Source organism: Salvelinus alpinus, chromosome 28 (assembly GCF_045679555.1).
Source record: "Salvelinus alpinus chromosome 28, SLU_Salpinus.1, whole genome shotgun sequence".
NCBI lineage: Eukaryota > Metazoa > Chordata > Actinopteri > Salmoniformes > Salmonidae > Salvelinus > Salvelinus alpinus.
The window spans coordinates 2640024-2658924 of NC_092113.1; the positions used below are offsets into that span (position 1 = coordinate 2640024).

General features: G+C 42.5%; 1 protein-coding gene across 10 annotated transcripts in view; it reads right to left on the reverse strand.

Moving 5' to 3' along the window:
* Window positions 1-15797, reverse strand: part of LOC139556944 (serine/threonine-protein kinase WNK2-like) — an 85676-nt gene extending 69879 nt beyond the window's left edge. For 4 of the 10 annotated variants that reach the window (XM_071371122.1, XM_071371121.1, XM_071371118.1 and 1 more), the window contains exons 1-2: window positions 15338-15795; window positions 13715-14511 (exon numbers count right to left, since the gene is read on the reverse strand). In XM_071371122.1, the coding sequence (XP_071227223.1) occupies window positions 13715-14350 (636 nt within the window). In that variant the 5' untranslated portion in view covers window positions 14351-14511; window positions 15338-15795. Of the gene's footprint in view, window positions 1-13714; window positions 14512-15337 lie in introns of all 10 variants that reach the window. The other 6 variants (XM_071371123.1, XM_071371119.1, XM_071371114.1 and 3 more) reach the window with 3 other exon arrangements.
* Window positions 15798-18901: the final 3104 nt, after the last annotated feature.

Genomic DNA, 18901 nt, shown 5'->3' on the forward strand with positions numbered 1-18901 from the left:
TGGCCTAAATGCCCAGCGTCACATCTGGAGGAAACCTGGCACCATCCCTATGGTGAAGCATGGTGGTGGCATAATCATGCTGTGGCAATGTTTTTTAGCGGCAGAGACTGGGAGACTAGTCAGGATCAAGGGAAAGATGAACAGGGAGATCCTTGATGAAAACCTGCTCCAGAGCTCTCAGACTGGGGCGAAGGTTCACCTTCCAACTGGACAACAACCCTAACCACACAGCCAAGACAGACAAGTGGCTTCAGGACAAATCTCTGAATGTCCTTGAGTGGCCCAGCCAGAGCCCGGACTTAAACCTGATCAAACATCTCTGGAGAGACCTGAAAATAGCTGTGCAGCAACCATTCTTCTACAGAGAAGAATGGGAGAAACTCCCCAAATACAGGTGTGCCAAGCTTGTAGCATCATACCCAAGAAGACTTGAGGCTGTAATCGCTGCCAAAAGGTGCTTCATCAAAAGTACTGAGTAAAGACTCTGAATAGTTATGTAAATGTAATATATCTGTTTTTTATTTTAAATAAATTAACAAAAAAATCAAAATCTGTTTTTGCTTTGTCATTATGGGGTATTGTGTAGATTGATGAGAGAAAAAAAACGAATTTAATACATTTTAGAATAAGGCTATAACGTAACAAAATGTGGAAAAAGTCAAGGGGTCTGACTACTTTCCGAAGGCACTGTATATGTGCTTTAGCCAAATAGAGGCTAGCTGTAACAGGCTTGGCCCACTTCACCGTGGCTCTGTTACACAGAGGACCTCTAACATGCTGGAGGACACTGATGAGGCCCTGTTAAGAGTCCATGTGTACCTCTCTCACTGCCCAATAGACTGTGACCAATGACCCACTTGGACATCACCAACTTTGTTTTTATATTTCCACCTCAGTGGATCAAGAGGGGTCTAGAGCCTGTACTGTAGGGCTAGAGCCTCTACTGTAGGTTGCTTTCATCACATGCGCACACACAAAGTTAAACAAATATACATACAATTATTTGCATTACCTTTAACAATTTCCCCCAATCCAAATCAGGGAAGTACAAAGTAGAACTGGTTAGAGCGGTGTGCAGTTACTGTACATATCTCAGCCCACGCTCAGAGAGAGTGAGAGAGATATAGAAGAGATAGCGCTTCATTCCTCTGCCATGGTGTCATCACATTCAGAAGCACAACAGCTGATTTTATCTGCAGAGCAGCGTGCACCCTGCCAAATACCAGCACACACACACACACCCCACTCTCTGTATGTGTGCAAGACCTGATTATACACAATCTTAAAACAGAAAGGCGTGTGAGTCAGAACCAGAGAATTTTCAATAGTTCACTCACGTTCAACACTCCAAGACCTACAGTAGACCTGGTTGATTCGTAGCTCAGTGGGCGCAGTAGGATTGGGCGGTATCCAGAGTATACGGTATTACCGACAGTGCACACATGCGGCGCCATTCCTTTCAACAACAAAAAATATATGTGCAAAGCTGTCATCAAGGCAAAGGGTGGCTACTTTAACGAATCTCAAATTATATATATAAACCCCGGAATGAGTAGGTGTCCCCAAACGTTTGACTTGTACGATAGAGATAGACTATCTCAAATCAAATTGTATTTGTCAAATGCGCCAAATACAACAGGTGTAGTAGACCTTACAGTGAAATGCTTACTTACAAGCCCTTTACCAACAATGCAGTTAAGAAAATAGATAAAAAAGCAAGAGGGAAGAATAACAAATAATTAATGAGCAGCAGTAAATAACAATAACTGGGCTATATACAGGGGGTACCGGTACAGAATCAATGTGCGGGGGCACCGGTGTCAAGGTAATATGTACATGTAGGTAGAGTTACTCTTCAGGATCGGTGGGTTCCCTGCGGGACGTTAAGCTAACGTAGGCTAATGCATTTAGCATGAGGTTGTAAGTAACAAGAAAATTTCCCAGGACATAGACACATCTGATATTGGCAGAAAGCTTAAATTCTTGTTAATCTAACTGCACTGGTCAAATTACAGTAGCTATCACAGTGAAAGAATAACATGCTATTGTTTGAGTAGAGGGCACAGTTTTGAACACGAAAATGTGCCCAAATAGGCACATTTGGAAAGTCTTGATAACACTTTTTTTATTTTTTTATATGAATGCAATTGTTCATTGGATCAGTCTAAAACTTTACACACACACTGCTGCCATTAGTGGACAAAATCTAAATTACAGCTGGGCTAGAATAATACATGATGGCCTTTCTCTTGCATTTCAAAGATTACACAAAAAATAAAGGAACAGTTGGTTTTTTCCTTTGTATCATCTTTTACCAGATCTATTGTGTTACGTACCTTCAGGCTCTGATCAGGCCCTACACCCAAACAAGGGCACTGCGTTCATCCACCTCTGGCCTGCTCGCCTCCCTACCTCTGAGGAAGTACAGTTCCCGCTCAGTCCAGTCAAAACTGTTCGCTGCTCTGGCACCCCAATGGTGGAACAAACTCCCTCACGACGCCAGGTCAGCGGAGTCAATCACCACCTTCCGGAGACACCTGAAACCCCACCTCTTTAAGGAATACCTAGGATAGGATAAAGTAATCCTTCTAACCCCCCCCCCCTTAAAAGAGTTAGATGCACTATTGTAAAGTGGTTGTTCCACTGGATATCATAAGGTGAATGCACCAATTTGTAAGTCGCTCTGGATAAGAGCGTCTGCTAAATGACTTAAATGTAAATGTACATTCTCCTACATTCCTTTCACATTTCCACAAACTTAAAATTGTTTCCTCTCAAATGGTACCAAGAACATGCATTTCCTTGCTTCAGGGCCTGAGTAACACGCAGTTTGATTTGGGTATGTCATTTTAGGCGAAAATTGAAAAAAAAGGGTCCGATCCTGAAGAGGTTTTAAAGTAACTATGCATAGATAATAACAGAAAACAGCAGCAGCGAAGAATGGGGGGGGGGACTTAAGCTCTCAACTTGCTCCACTACAGCCCTGTCGATGAGAATGGTGGTGTGCTCGGTCCTCCATTTCCTGTAGTCCACTATCATCTCCTTTGTCTTGATCACGTTGAGGGAGAGGTTGTTGTCCTTGCACCACACGGTCAGGTCTCTGACCTCCTCCCTATATGTTGTCTAATCGTTGTCATGATCAGGCCTACCACTGTTGTGTCATAGGCAAACTTAATGATGGTGTTGGAGTCGTGCCTGGCCGTGCAGTCATGAGTGAACAGGGAGAACAGGAGGCGACTGAGCACGCACCCCTGAGGGGCCCCCGTGTTGAGGATCATCGTGGCGGATGTGTTGTTACCTACACTTACCACCTGGGGACAGCCTGTCAGGAAGTCCAGGATTCAGTTGCAGAGGGAGCTGTTTAGTCCCAGGGTCCTTAGCTTAGTGATACGTTTTGAGGGCACTATGGTGTTGAACGCTGAGCTGTAGTCAATGAATAGCATTCTCACGTACGTAGGTGTTCCTTTTGTCCATGTGTGAAAGGGTAGTGTGGAGTGCAATAGAGATTGCATCATCTGCGGATCTGTTCGTGCGGTATGCAAATTGGAGTGGGTCTAGGGTTTCTGGGATAATGGTGTTGATGTGAGCCATGACCAGACTTTCAAAGCGTTTCATGGCTACAGACGTGAGTGCTACGGGTTGGTAGTCATTTAGGCAGGTTACCTTAGTGTTCTTGGGCACAGGGACTATGGTGGTCTGCTTGAAACATGTTGGTATTACAGACTCAGACAGGGAGAGGATGAAAATGTCAGTGAAGACACTTGCCAGTTGGTCAGCGCATGCTCGGAGTACACGGCCTGGTAATTTCTGGCCCTGCGGCCTTGTGAATGTTGACCTGTTTAAAAAGGTCTTACTCACATCGGTCGCTGAGAGCGTGATCACACAGTTGTCCGGAACAACTGATGCTCTCATGCATGTTTCAGTGTTACTTGCCTCGAAGCGAGCATGAAAGTTGTTTAGCTTGTCTGGTAAGCTCATGTCCTTCTGCAGCTCTTGGTTGTGCTTCCCTTTGTAGTCTGAAATAGTTTGCAAGCCCTGCCACTTCCGACAAGCGTCGGAGCCGGTGTAGTACAATTAAATATATATAAAATCGCTGTTCCGCCTCCATTTAAAGGGGTATCAACCAGATTCCTTTTCCAATGGCTTCCTCAGGCTGTGACCAGGCTTTAGACATAGTTTCAAGCTTTTATTTTGAGATTTTTTTTTATTTTTAGATTTTTCAAAACGCGCCAGGTGTCCTCTGATTAGTTCCTGCGCGCGACAGATGTAGCTCGACATTTTCTTTCTCTGTAGTATTGAATAGGTTACCGTCCGGTTGAAATATTATCGATTATGTATGTTAAAAACAACCTGAGGATTGATTATAAAAAACCTTTGACATGTTTCTATGAACATTACGGATACTTTTTGGAATTTTCGTCTGCCCTCGTCTGCCCTTCAGGACCGGAACGAGCCTGTGGTTTTCTGAACATAACACGCAAACCAAATGGCGGTTTTTGGTTATAAAACTAATCTTTATCGAACAAAAATAACATTTGTGTAACTGGGAGTCTCGTGAGTACAAACATCCGAAGATTATCAAAGGTAAGCGATTAATTTTATTGCTTTCTGACTTTTGTGACCAAGCTAATTTAAGGCTAGCTGTTCTTAGTGTTTTGTCTAGTGATTGATAAACTCACAAACGCCTGAATTGCTTTCGCTGTAACGCATATTTTCAAAATCTGACAGGATAGGTGGATTAACAACAAGCTAAGCTGTGTTTTGGTATATTTCACTTGTGATTTCATGATTATAAATATTTTTAGTATTATTTTTGAATTTGGCGCTCTGCAGTTTAGCGGTTGTTGTTGATAAATGATCCCGGTAACGGGATCCGTGCGTCAAGAAGTTAAACAACATTGGAGGTGGCTTATGGTAGAGGAACATTCAATTATGGTAACAGCTCTGGTGGACATTCCTGCAGTCAGCATGCCAACTGCATGCTCCCTCAACTTGAGACATCTGTGGCATTGTGTTGTGTAACAAAACTGCACATTTCAGAGTGGCCTTTTATTGTCCCCAGCACAATGTAGTGATCATGCTGTTTAAATCGGCATTTTGATAATTCATCCATCTGACAGGTGTGGCATATCTTTGTCAAGGAGAAATGTTCACTAACAGGGATGTAAACAAATTTGTGCAGAATTTTAGAGAAATAACCTTTTTGTGAATATGGCACATTTCTAGGATATTTTATTTCAGTTCATGAAACCAACACTTTACATGGTGCTTTTATATTTTTGCAGAGACTGAGTGCAAGCAAGAGAAAGATAAGCTTGAGAATTGAGAAGGAAAAAAACGAGATAGTCCGGGAGAGAAAGGCCACGGGACCAGATTAAACTTCCAGGCAGAAGGGCCACGTAACCAACAGAGGGAGGGAAACAGTGGAAAATCACAGACACATCCCCCTCTGTCATTCTCCGCTAAACAAGAAAAGCTCCAGCAACGTTCACATAGCACCACAGTCCACTGAACACCACAGGGCTGGCACCACCCATTTATCCGGCTGAAGGCAAAACGTGCACGTTCTGATTTCGGTTGGGTGTGAATGAGGCATTGGGGTGGTTGGAGGGGCAGTCTGCAATTCCTTCAGAGACTTGGATGGGACCTTCAGACAGTGAGCTGTAAATCACAGCCTTTATAGGCCACCAGGGCATTTTCCATCCCTAGTACCCAGCAGACAGCATTGCTACACAATGTACACACCCACTGTACATGCTGCTGAATCTCACACAGATGTACTGCAATACAGTCATTAGCCAAGTGGATCTATGTTCAAATCTCACATGTAATTAGTGATGGAAGTTACCGTTTCACTAACGGTTTTGAAACGAACAGCTGACTGACAGGGTTTGAGCATTCATGCAGTTGAATCTGTTTCTGCGATAACATGGACTTAACGTAGTGATGAAACTTTGTTGCTCCAAGTCTTTGGTTGCTTAGGAAACACCCCCCACAATGCAGCAGCAGCACACACAGAAACACAATGAATAGAACAGGCTTGGAACCTCTAACCCTGGCAATTTGACTGGTAACCTCATAGGTATACTCGCAATAGTCCGGGTCGCGGTATTCACGTAATAAGGAATTCCCCTTAACCACTCCAACAAAATGAGAACCAACATTCTATCCAATTGACCCCTATTGTAAAAGAGGCAACTTCGTTGTTGATTTAAAATTATAATTTTTTACAGAAATAACAAAACATGCCAAAAAAGCTGTGTTGGTCATTGTACATGTAACCAGGTCAAAAAATCTGACCTACGATTCACAAAGTTCCAGCATAGGGAAATAGAGCCTGCGAGAAGAACCCTGTTGCTTCAGAATATTCAGAGTGGGAAATGCTGAATAGTCTGTCAATTAAGGCAGCCCCCCGCACCACTCAGATTCAGAGAGGTTGGGATGAATACGGAAGACACATTTCAGTTGAATGCATTCAGTTGTACAACTGACGAGGTATCCCCCTCTCCCTTAGGCCATCACTGACTTGAAATGGGGACACCTGCTCTATTTATTCTATTTCTATGGCAGCACATGCAGTCAGGAGCCGAGGAGAAACACACACACACACGTGTCAATGTAGAAAATATTAAAAATAAAGAAAAACCCTTGAATGAGAAGGTGTGTCCAAAACACGAGATGTACGTACACACGTTCATTTTTTTGTCAATTAAAATAACATCAAATTGATCAGAAATACAGTGAGGACATTGTTACTGTAGTAAATGACTATTGTAGCTGAAAATGGCAGATATTTAATGGTATATCTACACAGGCATACAGAGGCCCATTATCAGCAACCATCACTCCTGTGTTCCAATGGCACGTTGTGTTTGCTAATCCAAGTTTATAATTTTAACCTCACTAGGGTATGTGGGATGCTAGCATATAGTTCCTTAATAACCTCTCTGGTACGCTAACGTCCCACCTCGTCAACAGCCAGTGAAACTACAGGGCGCCAAATTCAAAACAACAGAAATCCCATAATTAAAATTCCTCAAACATACAAGTATTTTACACCATTTTAAAGATACACTTGTTGTAAATCCAGCCACAGTGTCCGATTTCAAAAAGGCTTTACGATGAAATCACACCAAACGATTATGTTAGGTCAGAGCCAAGTCACAGAAAACCACAGCCATTTTCCAGCCAAAGAGAGGAGTCACAAAAAGCAGAAAGAGATAAAATTAATCACTAACCTATGATGATCTTCATCAGATGACACTCATAGGACTTCATGTATGTTTTGTTCGATAAAGTCCATCATTTATGTCCAAATACCTTCTTTTTGTTTGCGCGTTTAGCCCAGTAATCAAATTCATGAGGCGCGAACAGTAGGTGCAGACGAAAAGTCAAAAATTTCAGTTACAGTCCGTAGAAACATGTCAAACGATGTATAGAATCAATCTTTAGGATGTTTTTAACATAAATCCTCAATGTTCCAACCGGAGAATTCCTTTGTCTTTAGAATTGCAATGGAATGCAGGCTCTCTCTCACGTGAACGCGCGTGGTCAGCTCATGGTGCCCCCTACCCTAGTAAAGTTAATAATTTATTCGTTGGAAGCTGCTCCTTCTCCATGGCTATCACTGCCACTGTTTTCACCTACATTACACATTTTTCGTGGTTAATAGTGGCTACTCCATCACGAGGTGCTAAGTGGTTTTTAGTGGGCGTATCTCTCCAGGTGCATATTGTCACTTCTCCGCACATTTCTGCTGCGTCAGAGGTGAAATGGACTGCTGTACCCAATTATTCTATATCGACATTATAGAAAATGTATCTAAATGTTTTTATATCGTTATTGAGGGAAGTAATTACCTCGATAATTATTGATATGTCGCCAAGCCCTACTATAAAAAACGGAGATCGGGGTCATTGGCTGGCCAATTCCCTTCATCCAAAATTCCATGACCGTCACAGCCCTAGATGTAATTAAGTTACACACACTCAAATGAAGTCCTATTCATGGGTTGCACGTTTCGTCACAATAATGTTATGAACGTTCGTTTGGAATGATGCCCTACTGAGCATTCTACTCAATGCATCGTCAATGAGCGCTGATGAAGATCGCATCAAAAGTGCATTATGGTTTCTTGGAAATAATATGACATTCAAAAGGAAGCAAATAATTAGTAGGAAAACCTTGTCATAATTTTGATGTTGCCAGATTGACTTTAGATGCAGTATAACGTTAGCTAGCTAGCTAAGATTGAGGGGAGGCCACTGTATTTTAACTAGCTAACGTTAGCATTGCTAGCTATTTTTGACAAACTTTGCTAGCTAATGACAACATTGCCATCTGTCTAAAGTAAATTTGACCACATGATAATGCTGGAAGAGGTTTCCTACTAAATATTTTACTACTTTAGCAATGTCATCGTATTTCCAGGCACTATGGTGTAATTTAGACTAAATAGTAGTTAGCCTCTGTCCAGAATTACTGGGTTTATCACCACTATGGCTTTGCCGGCAGAGGGCAGATTGAGAAGGTTCATAACAATGGCATGACGCGACCGAGTGACGGAGGTGCAAACTATGGATAGGATGCATGACAAATCTCATAGCTAATCATATGAATTCCAGACATGTCCATGATGGCAGAATCATAATAACGATGCACATAGTCAGTGTTAGCCAGAGGAACAACAACGTCCAAAGTGCGGTGACAAGCACGAACAGACAGGCTGCTATTTTGTCAAATTGACAGTTGAATATAAGGAGCCAGTCCACTCTACTACCTGAACAGTTAACAAAACCACAGGGAGTTATACCTGACCACTTACTTGTAGACCACTATCGGGTTGGTCAATAACAGTAAACATTTTACCATTTCTAATCAATTACTAAAAGCACCAACATGTGACTCAATCGATGGGGCTAGAGAAGAACCAGGCAGCAACAATCAGCACTTTGGTGAAAACCATTGATCAAGGTAGCATTTGTTAACCATGCCAATTGTGAGGAACAATCTGTTTTACATTTTAGTCATTTAGCAGACGCGCATATCCAGAGCGACTTACAGTAGTGAGTGCATACATTCACACTTTCTTTTTTTTATACTGTTAAAATCTACAGTCCAATAGGCCTTCATAGAGAGCAATGGGGGGTGAAAATGGTCATTAATGACTTAATGACCTGTTGAATGGTGATTGGTTGTTATTGAAGCAAACAACTGTCCACTAGAGGGAGTGTTTGCACATGTCTATATGGGGGAAGTAGGCAATAGAATGAATGATTCAATTCCACATCCTCATCCTGTGTCCAATTATGGGTCATACTCTGCTTGCTGGAGGAGAGATTGGATTTCCTCTATTCCAATATCACGTACATGACATCCTCATCACTGTGAAAAGATGAATCCGTCTCTCAGCTCCAAGCATGTCATTATGACATCAGTTGAACATGCTCTCTCTGAATAGGAGAGAGACATACACCTCCACTCCTGAGACTCACTGCCAGGATAACTTTCATGATTAATAAAATGTTGTGGTCACAGATAGGTGCAGTGAAATGTGTTTTATAGGGTCAGCCTGCAATTGTAGTATAGCAACCCAAGAGCAAATTAGGATTAAGTGCCTTGCTCAAGGGCACAGACAGATGTTTAACCTTGTGGGCTCAGGTATTCCAGCCAGTGACCTTTCGGTTACTGGCCCAACGCTCTAACCGCTAGGCTACCTACCACTCATGAGGTAAGCAAGCAACATGTCATCCTCTCGCGCTCTCACACACACACACACACAGTGACCTAACAGGCAGCCACAGCACCCTCAGCTGACAGAGCGTTATCGAGGCCACAGGGCCATCACATCGCTACCAGCATGCATCAGCTGCTTCCTGTCAGCAGCCCTCCTGTTGCACAGTGGGGGCGTTTATTTCTCACGAACCACAGTCTTACTGCTGGGTCAAAACAGACACCCTACCCTAAACTATACTGTTTGACTGCTATAGCCTAATATTGCGAAAAGGTCAGGGAATTAATATTTGTTAATGTTGTATGACATCGTCATCACATAATATATGCCTATGTGCTTGATTACCTATGTATTGTCATATGGGTTTGTTTGTTTGTTTGTTTGTGTCTGCACTAATGACACTAGGTCCATGAGGAGCCCAGTCATGCTTACTGGCTGTCGTTCATTTAAGCCTAAGCTTCCAGGGAGAGAGAGGGAATGATAATCCTGCGCTGCAGACTTTGGAGGTTGGAAATAATTACTTAATACCCCATGCGTGGTCCAAAATTGTGATTTTCCAGTGGCTGTTAACACTTACAACAGGTAGGTTCTTACGGAAACAAAAACGGGACTAAGAGTTTGGTAACTCAAAATTGCTGACCTACAGTGCATTACAGCCTTATTCTAAAATGGATGAAATAAATTGGTTATCCTCAATCTACACACAATACCCCATAATGACAAAACGAAAACAGGTTTAGACATTTTTGCAAATGTATTATAAATAAAACAGAAATTGCTTATTTACATAAGTATTCAGACCCTTTGATATGAGACATGAATTTGAGCTTAAGTGTATCCTGTTTCCATTGATCATCCTTGATGCTTCTACAACTTGATTGGAGTCCACCTGTGGTAAATTCAATTGATTGGACATGATTTGGAAAGGCACACACACCTGTCTATATAAAGACACCTGTCTTTATATAAGTGCACGTCAGAGCAAAAACCAAGCCATGAGGTCGAAGGAATTGTCCATCCGAGACAGATCCGAGACAGGATTGTGCCGAGGCACAGATCTGGGGAAGGGTACCAAAACATTTCTGCAGCATTGAAGGTCCCCAAGAACACAGTGACCTCCATCATTCTTAAATGGAAAAAGTTAGGCTCCACCAAGACTCTTCCTAGAGCTGGCCACCTGGCCAAATTGAGCAATTGAGGGAGAGGGTCCTTGGTCAGGGAGGTGACCAAGAATCTGATGGTCACTATGACAGAGTTCCTCTGTTAGGATGGGAGAACTTTCCAGGACAACCCTCTCTGCAGCACTCTACCAATCAGGCCTTTATGGTAGTGGCCAGACAGAAGCCACTCCTCAGTAAAAGGCACAACAGTCCACTTGGAGTTTGCCAAAAGGCCGCTAAAGGACTCTCAGACCATGAGAAACAAGATTCTCTGGTCTGATGAAACCAAGAATGAACTCTTTGGCCTGAGGAAACATGGCAGCATCCCTACGGCAAAGCATGGTGGTGGCAGCATCATGCTGTGGAAATATTTTTCAGCGGCAGGGACTGGGAGACCAGTCAGGATCGAGGGAAAGATGAACAGAGAAAAGTACAGAGAGATCCCTGATGAAAACCTGCTCCAGAGCTCTCAGACTGGGGTGAAGGTTCACCTTCAAACAGGACAACGACCCTAAGCACACAGCCAAGACAACACACAAGTGGCTTCGGGACAAGTCTCTGAATGTCCTTGAGTGGCCCTGCCAGAGCCCGGACTTGAACATCTCTAGAGAGTAGAGGTCGACCGATTAATCGGAATGGCCGATTAATTAGGGCCGATTTCAAGTTTTCATAACAATCGGAAATCGGTATTTTTGGACACCTTTATGTCATCTTTATTTAACTAGGCAAGTCAGTTAAGAACACATTCTTATTTTCAATGACTGCCTAGGAACGGTGGGTTAACTGCCTCGTTCAAGTGCAGAACGACAGATTTTCACCTTGTCAGCTCGGGGGATCCAATCTTGCAACCTTACAGTTAACTAGTCCTTGTGCACTCCACAGGGAGACGGCTTACTGCATTCGCGTAACAGGCAAAGGTAAGTTGCTAGCTAGCATTAAACTTATCTTATAAAAAACAATCAATCAATCATAATCACTAGTTAACTACACATGGTTGATGATATTACTAGATATTATCTAGCGTGTCCTGCGTTGCATATAATCTGACTGAGCATACAAGCATACCAGTATCTAACTGAGCGGTGGTAGGCAGAAGCAGGCGCGTAAACATTCATTCAAACAGCACTTTCGTGCGTTTTGCCAGCAGCTCTTCGTTGTGCTTCAAGCATTGCGCTGTTTAGGACTTCAAGCCTATCAACTCCCGAGATGAGGCTGTTGTAACCGAAGTGAAATGGCTAGCTAGTTAGCGCGCGCTAATAGCGTTTCAAACGTCACTCACTCTGAGCCTTGGAGTGGTTGTTTCCCTTGCTCTGCATGGGTAACGCTGCTTCGAGGGTGGCTGTTGTCGTGTTCCTGGTTCGAGCCCAGGGAGGAGCGAGGAGAGGGACGGAAGCTATACTGTTACACTGGCAATACTAAAGCGCCTATAAGAACATCCAATAGTCAAAGGTTAATGAAATACAAATGGTACAGAGAGAAATAGTCCTATGTTAAAAGGAACCACCAGCTGTCATATGTTCTCATGTTCTGAGCAAGGAACTTAAACGTTAGCTTTCTTACATAGCACATATTGCACTTTTACTTTCTTCTCCAACACTTTGTTTTTGCATTATTTAAACCAAATTGAACATGTTTCATTATTTATTTGAGGCTAAATTGATTTTATTGACATATTATATTAAGTTAAAATAAGTGTTCATTCAGTATTGTCATTATTACAAATAAATAAATAAATAAATAAAATCGGCCGATTAATCGGTATCTGCTTTTTTGGTCCTCCAATAATCGGTATCGGCGTTGAAAAATCATAATAAACGGTCGACCTCTACTAGAGAGACCTGAAAATAGCTGTGCAGCGACACTCCCCATCCAACCTGACAGAGTTTGAGAGCATCTGCAGAGAAAAATGGGTGAAACTCCCAAAATACAGGTGTGCCAAGATTGTAGAGTCATACCCAGGAGAAGTCACAAGGCTGTAATCGCTGCCAAAGGTACATCAACAAAGATGTCATCAAGGCAAAGGGTGGCTAGTGAAGAATCTCAAATATATTTTTTATTTGTTTAACACTTTTTTGGTTACTACATGATTCCATATGTGTTATTGCATAGTGTTGATGTTGTCACTATTATTCTACAATGTAGAAAATAGTAAAAAATTAAGAAACCCTGGAATGAGTAGGTGTCCAAACTTTCGACTGGTACTGTACGTAAATGTGATATTTCTTACTTTATGGGGGGATTAGGAAAAAGTCAAGGGTTTTGAATACTCTCCAAATGCATTGTATTATTAGTAGCGTGTCAATGCTATAGGCCTATAAACCATTTAAATGTGCATGGAAGCCCATTTATAACTTAGTGGCTTCCCTATAGTAGTCTAGCTGATTGACAGCTCCCATTAGACATCACCATTATGCTGTCATGAAGTGTGAACACTTGCTGACTGCATAAGAGAGAGGACTTCCTGTGAGCGCCATCATGCATCAGCCCTCTAATGGAAATCATTAATTGAAACCGACCAGTCCAGTATGAAACCCATCAGAGAGATCCAGGAGGACCCACACACATACCAAGAGATAGCTGGGATTTGTAAAAGGTCAGATGACAAAGCCTTGAGGCATGTTGATACTTAATATTCCTAATTCCTATTAATATTTGATGATAGTAATTAATAATTCATAATAGGCCTTTTTGTTTCCCCATTTTACAGTTGTCTAAATTAAACTTTACATCACCATAAAAAAGATTGAGCAGGTCAAATAAGCCTTCTTATCTACAACAAACTGCTGGATACTTTCTGGTCAAAAAAGGTGCTGCATCTTACCTGAAGTTCACACCAGGCAACTTCCACCCAAGTGTCGGTATCCAGACCTTTATAGACAGTCTTGAAGGACCCTCTCCCGAGCTCAATATCAAACTTGAGAAACCGTCCCCCAGGGGATGTGGAAACAGCTTTCATTTCGGCCTCTTCCTCGTTCTCATCGCTGGCAGTTCTGATAGCATTTTTACTGCCGTCGGTGGATGCAACGTTCAATGTATCCCCAGCTTTCTCCTTCTCATCAGCGCTGGCACTCTCTGTGGCGCTGTCTTTCTGCCCCCCTTGACTCTCGGTGCTGGAGCCCTCCTGTGGCCCCGACCAAGCCCCCCGTGTCCTGTCAACTATCGTGCGCAGGTTTATGTTGAGGATTTTACTGCTGTTGTCACATTCTGGCACCTCAAAGGCCTGTTCATCCGAGTCCGAGAACCACAAACTTCTCCTGATGAATCTTTGACGTACTATCAGCTGATAATTCGATGGAGGATACGAACTTGGGTCGCTCCCACCTCTCACGACTGTCGAAGTGCCCATATTATTGATGTTTCCGTCGCTGATGGTCTCATAAATATTTATGTTGAGATCACATTGTGAATTGGGAACAGATGGATATTTAAATCCATCGTGCTCGGTACCCGATTCCATGGCGATTTCACTTTTGAATCACTGACGTTTCTAGATGAATGCCATATGGTTGTTCCGGACACTAAGGCGGAGTGGGGACGGAAGACCTGCAGCACCCGCTCGGTTACGCAATTCTCCAGCATGGGGGTATCAAAGGAACGATGTCAGTCTGCACATCCAATCTAGACGAAAGCAAAGAGTTAAAATATTTTAAAAGGAGTGGATGAAAGCATTGACATGGCCTTGCATTTCGCAACACATATGGAATATAACGTTAACTAGCTAAACCAGCTTGGTCTCTGCTTCCTGTCATAAGCAACCAAAGTTGAGAAATGAAAAACAAATGGTTAACACTAAAAAAAAAATAGCTGAATAGGTGTAGCCAGTTTGCTAGCTATTTAGCTAATGCACGTAAACGTCAGCATTTAGCTATAGTACTGATTTAGCAGGTGCACATCAATTTAATGTCGAGATTCGCGTCAGCGAGGGAGTTAATGAAGTGACAACTTTATCCAGCTACCCGTAAAAAAAAGCTAATAACTAGCTCCCACTCCAATAATTCAAAAATATTCGTGGTAGCTTGTCTGTAGCTGCTTATGTACATTTCGAGCAGGCGAAGAAGCTGGGGTTTTGTCTAGGATACAGCTTGTCAAAGTTGACTTGTAACGTTACATTCTCGTAGCAGGTTTAGGAGAATTTAGGCACAACGCAGTAGGTTAGGATAATTAGATTAAAGTTAGGCAAGGGTTATCTAAAATGAGAGAAAAATATATATTTGACAAAAGCGGTATCCCATCTAGAAATGACGAAGCTGGCTGACGCCTACTAGCCGACTGATGACGCTAGCTCCGTCCGACTGAAACAACGACGAGACAGCTAAATTTGTGTTTTTTTTTATTTATCTATCGGTCTATACATATTTGCTTATTTTCGCTCCATGGGTCCAAGCTGTAGCTAATAAATCATAAACGAGAAAACTGTTGCCATTTCGGACCGAATATCACCAACCTTGCATCCCTCGCCTACGTCTTATATAGCCCTGTTGCCGCCAAATGACTAGCGGCTATGCAGGCTGTCTCATCCGATGTGGTGGGAGCTTCGCCTGCTGTGGCGCTTTCTGCAGGTTACCGGCGCGAGTGTCTCATACGGCTTTCAGAGGCGATGAATCTTCAACGTAGTGTTGTAATGCTGATTGAATGTCCAGGTGAATATTCTCAGCATTAAATTGACAACGTTAATAGCTCGCCCACGTTTCGCATCGCACAATATACGCAACTGCGAGGTCCCCTTTTTACACATTGATTCCACGCCCCTAGTAACGACTGGACCTCCTGCTACGTGACAACAGAGGAGGGGAGACGTGTTGACCCAGCCCATTTGCTTGAAATAATATAATCCCGAAAAGATACACGAAATAGGCATATAGGCTATGGCAGTTGATCAAAACCCTAAACTAGCCTACTTCTTTCCATTTATTGAGGTGTATGGCAGGGGGCTATACATTTGATTGAAGACAGCTAAATTAACTAAACTCAGCAAAAAAAGAAACATCCCTTTTTCAGGACCCTGTCTTTCAAAGATAATTTGTAAAAATCCAAATAATTTAACAGATCTTCATTCTAAAGGGTTTAAACACTTTCCCATGCTTGTTCAATGAACCATAAACAATTAATGAACATGCACCTGTGGAACGGTCGTTAAGACACTAACAGCTTACAGACGGTAAGCAATTAAGGTCACAGTTATGAAAACTTAGGACACTAAAAAGGCCTTTCTACTGACTCTGAAAAACACCAAAAGAAAGATGCTCAGGGTCCCTGCTCATATGCGTGAATGTGCCTTAGGCGTGCTGCAAGGAGGCATGAGGACTGCAGATGTGGCCAGGATAATAAATTGCAATGTTCGTACTGTGAGACGCCTAAGACAGCGCTACAGGGAGACAGGACGGACAGCTGATTGTCATCGCAGTGGCAGACCACGTGTAACAACACCTTAATTTAGCTGATCGGTACATCCGAACATCACACCTGATGGACGGATTCACGTTTATCATCTAAGGAATGAGCGTTACACCGAGGCCTGTACTCTGGAGCGGGATCGATTTGGAGGTGGAGGGTCCGTTATGGTCTGGGGCGGTGTGTCACAGCATCATCGGCCTGAGCTTGTTGTCATTGCAGGCAATCTCAACGCTGTGCATTACAGGAAGACATCCTCCTCCCTCATGTGGTACCCTTCCTGCAGGCTCATCCTGACATGACCTTTCAGCATGACAATGCCACTAGCCATACTGCTCATTCTATGCATGATTTCATGCAAGACTGGAATGTCAGTGTTCTGCCATGGCCAGCAAAGAGCCCGGATCTCAATCCAATTGAGCACATCTGGGACCTGTTGGATCGGTTGGTGAGGGCTAGGTCCATTCCCCCCAGAAATGTCCAGGAACTTGCAAGTGCCTTGGTGGAAGAGTGGGGTAACATCTCACAGCAAGAACGGGCAAATCTGGTGCAGTCCATGAGGAGGAGATGCACTGCAGTACTTAATGCAGCTGGTGGCCACACCAGATACTGACTGTTACTTTTGATTTTGACCCCCTTTGTTCAGGGACAAAATTATTAAATTTCTGTTATTCACATGTCTGTGGAGCTTGTTCAGTTTATTTTTCAGTTGTTGAATGTTGTTATGTTCATACAAATATTTACACATGTTAAGTTTGCTGAAAATTAACACAATTGACAGTGAGCGGACGTTTCTTTTTTTGCTAAGTTTATTTCCCATGACTAGGTCTCTCTCAATTCAATTTCAATTTAAGGGCTTTATTGGCATGGGAAACATGCCAAAGCAAGTGAAGTAGATAAAACAAAAGTGAAATAAACAATCAAAAATAACAGTAAACATTACACTCACAAAAGTTCCAAAAGAATAAAGACATTTCAAATGTCATATTATGTGCAAGTAGTTAAAGTACAAAAGGGAAAATAAATAAACGTACATTTGGGTTGTATTTACAATGGTGTTTGTTCTTCACTGGTTGCCTTTTTCTTGTGGCAACAGGTCACAAATTTTGCTGCTCTGACAGCACACCCACTAGATATGGGAGTTTATCAAAATTGGGTTTGTTTTCGAATTCTTTGTGGGTCTGTGTAATCTGAGGCAAATATCAATCAAATGTATTTATAAAGCCCTTTTTACATCATCACAAAGTTCTATACAAAAACCCAGCCTAAAACCCCAAACAGCAAGCAATGCAGATGTCGAAGCACGGTGGCAAGGAAAAACTACCTAGAAAGGCAGGAACCTAGGAAGAAACCTAGAGAGGAACCAGGCTCTTAGGGGTGGCCAGTCCTCTTCTGGCTGTGCCGGATGGAGATTCTAACAGTACATGGCCAAGATGTTCAAACGTTCATAGATGACCAGCAGGGTCAAATAATAATAATCACAGTGGTTGTAGAGGGTGCAACAGGTCAGCACCTCAGGAGTAAATGTCAGTTGGCTTTTCATAGCCGAGCATTCAGAGACAGCAGGTGTGGTAGAGAGAGAGAGTCGAAAAACAGCAGGTCCGGGACAAGGTAGCACCTCTAATATGGTCATACATTTGGCAGGAAGTGCAGCTCAGTTTCCAGTGTTGGAAAAAGTACCCAATTGTAATACTTAAGCAAAAGTAAAGATACCTTAATATAAAATGACACAAGGAAAAGTGAAAGTCACACAGTAAAATACTACTTGAGTAAAAGTCTAAAAGTATTGGGTTTTAAATTTACTTAAGTATCAAAAGTAAAGGTAATTGCTAAAATATACTTAAGTATCAAAAGTAAAAGTATAAATAATTTCAAGCCACACAGCACCATTTTCTTGTTTTTTAAATTTATGGATAGACAGAGGCACTCAGACATAATTTACAAACGAAGCACATGTGTGAATTGGACACTTTTTCTGTCCTGCTAAACATTCAAAATGTAAGTACTTTTGGGTGTCAGGGAAAATGTATGGAGTAAAAAGTACATTATTGTTTTTTAGGAATGTAGAGAAGTAAAAGTAAAAATAGTCAAAAATATAAAGAGTAAAGTAAAGTACTGTAACGACTCTCGTCGTTGGTTGAAGGAGAGGAGGACCAAATTGCAGCGTGGTATGTATCCATATTTATTCGAACACTTATTCAACACGAACAAAAACAATGAACAAAACGAAACCAACGACGCCACAGTCCTGAACATGTGAATCTAGAAAACAAAGAACGCAACGAACAGGAACAATCACCCACAAACAAACAGTGAGAACAGCCTACCTAAATATGGTTCCCAATCAGAGACAACGTAAAACACCTGCCTCTGATTGAGAACCATATCAGGCTAGTTAGACAACCCTAAACCAATGAAAACACATAACATGGAATATACCCACCCAGCTCACGTCCTGACCAACTAAACAAAGACTAAACAAAGGAAATAAGGTCAGGAACGTGACAGTACCCCCCCCCCCCCCCCCAAGGTGCGGACTCCGGCCGCAAAACCTGAACCTATAGGGGAGGGTCTGGGTGGGAATCTGTCCACGGTGGCGCCCCCACCCCACCATAGT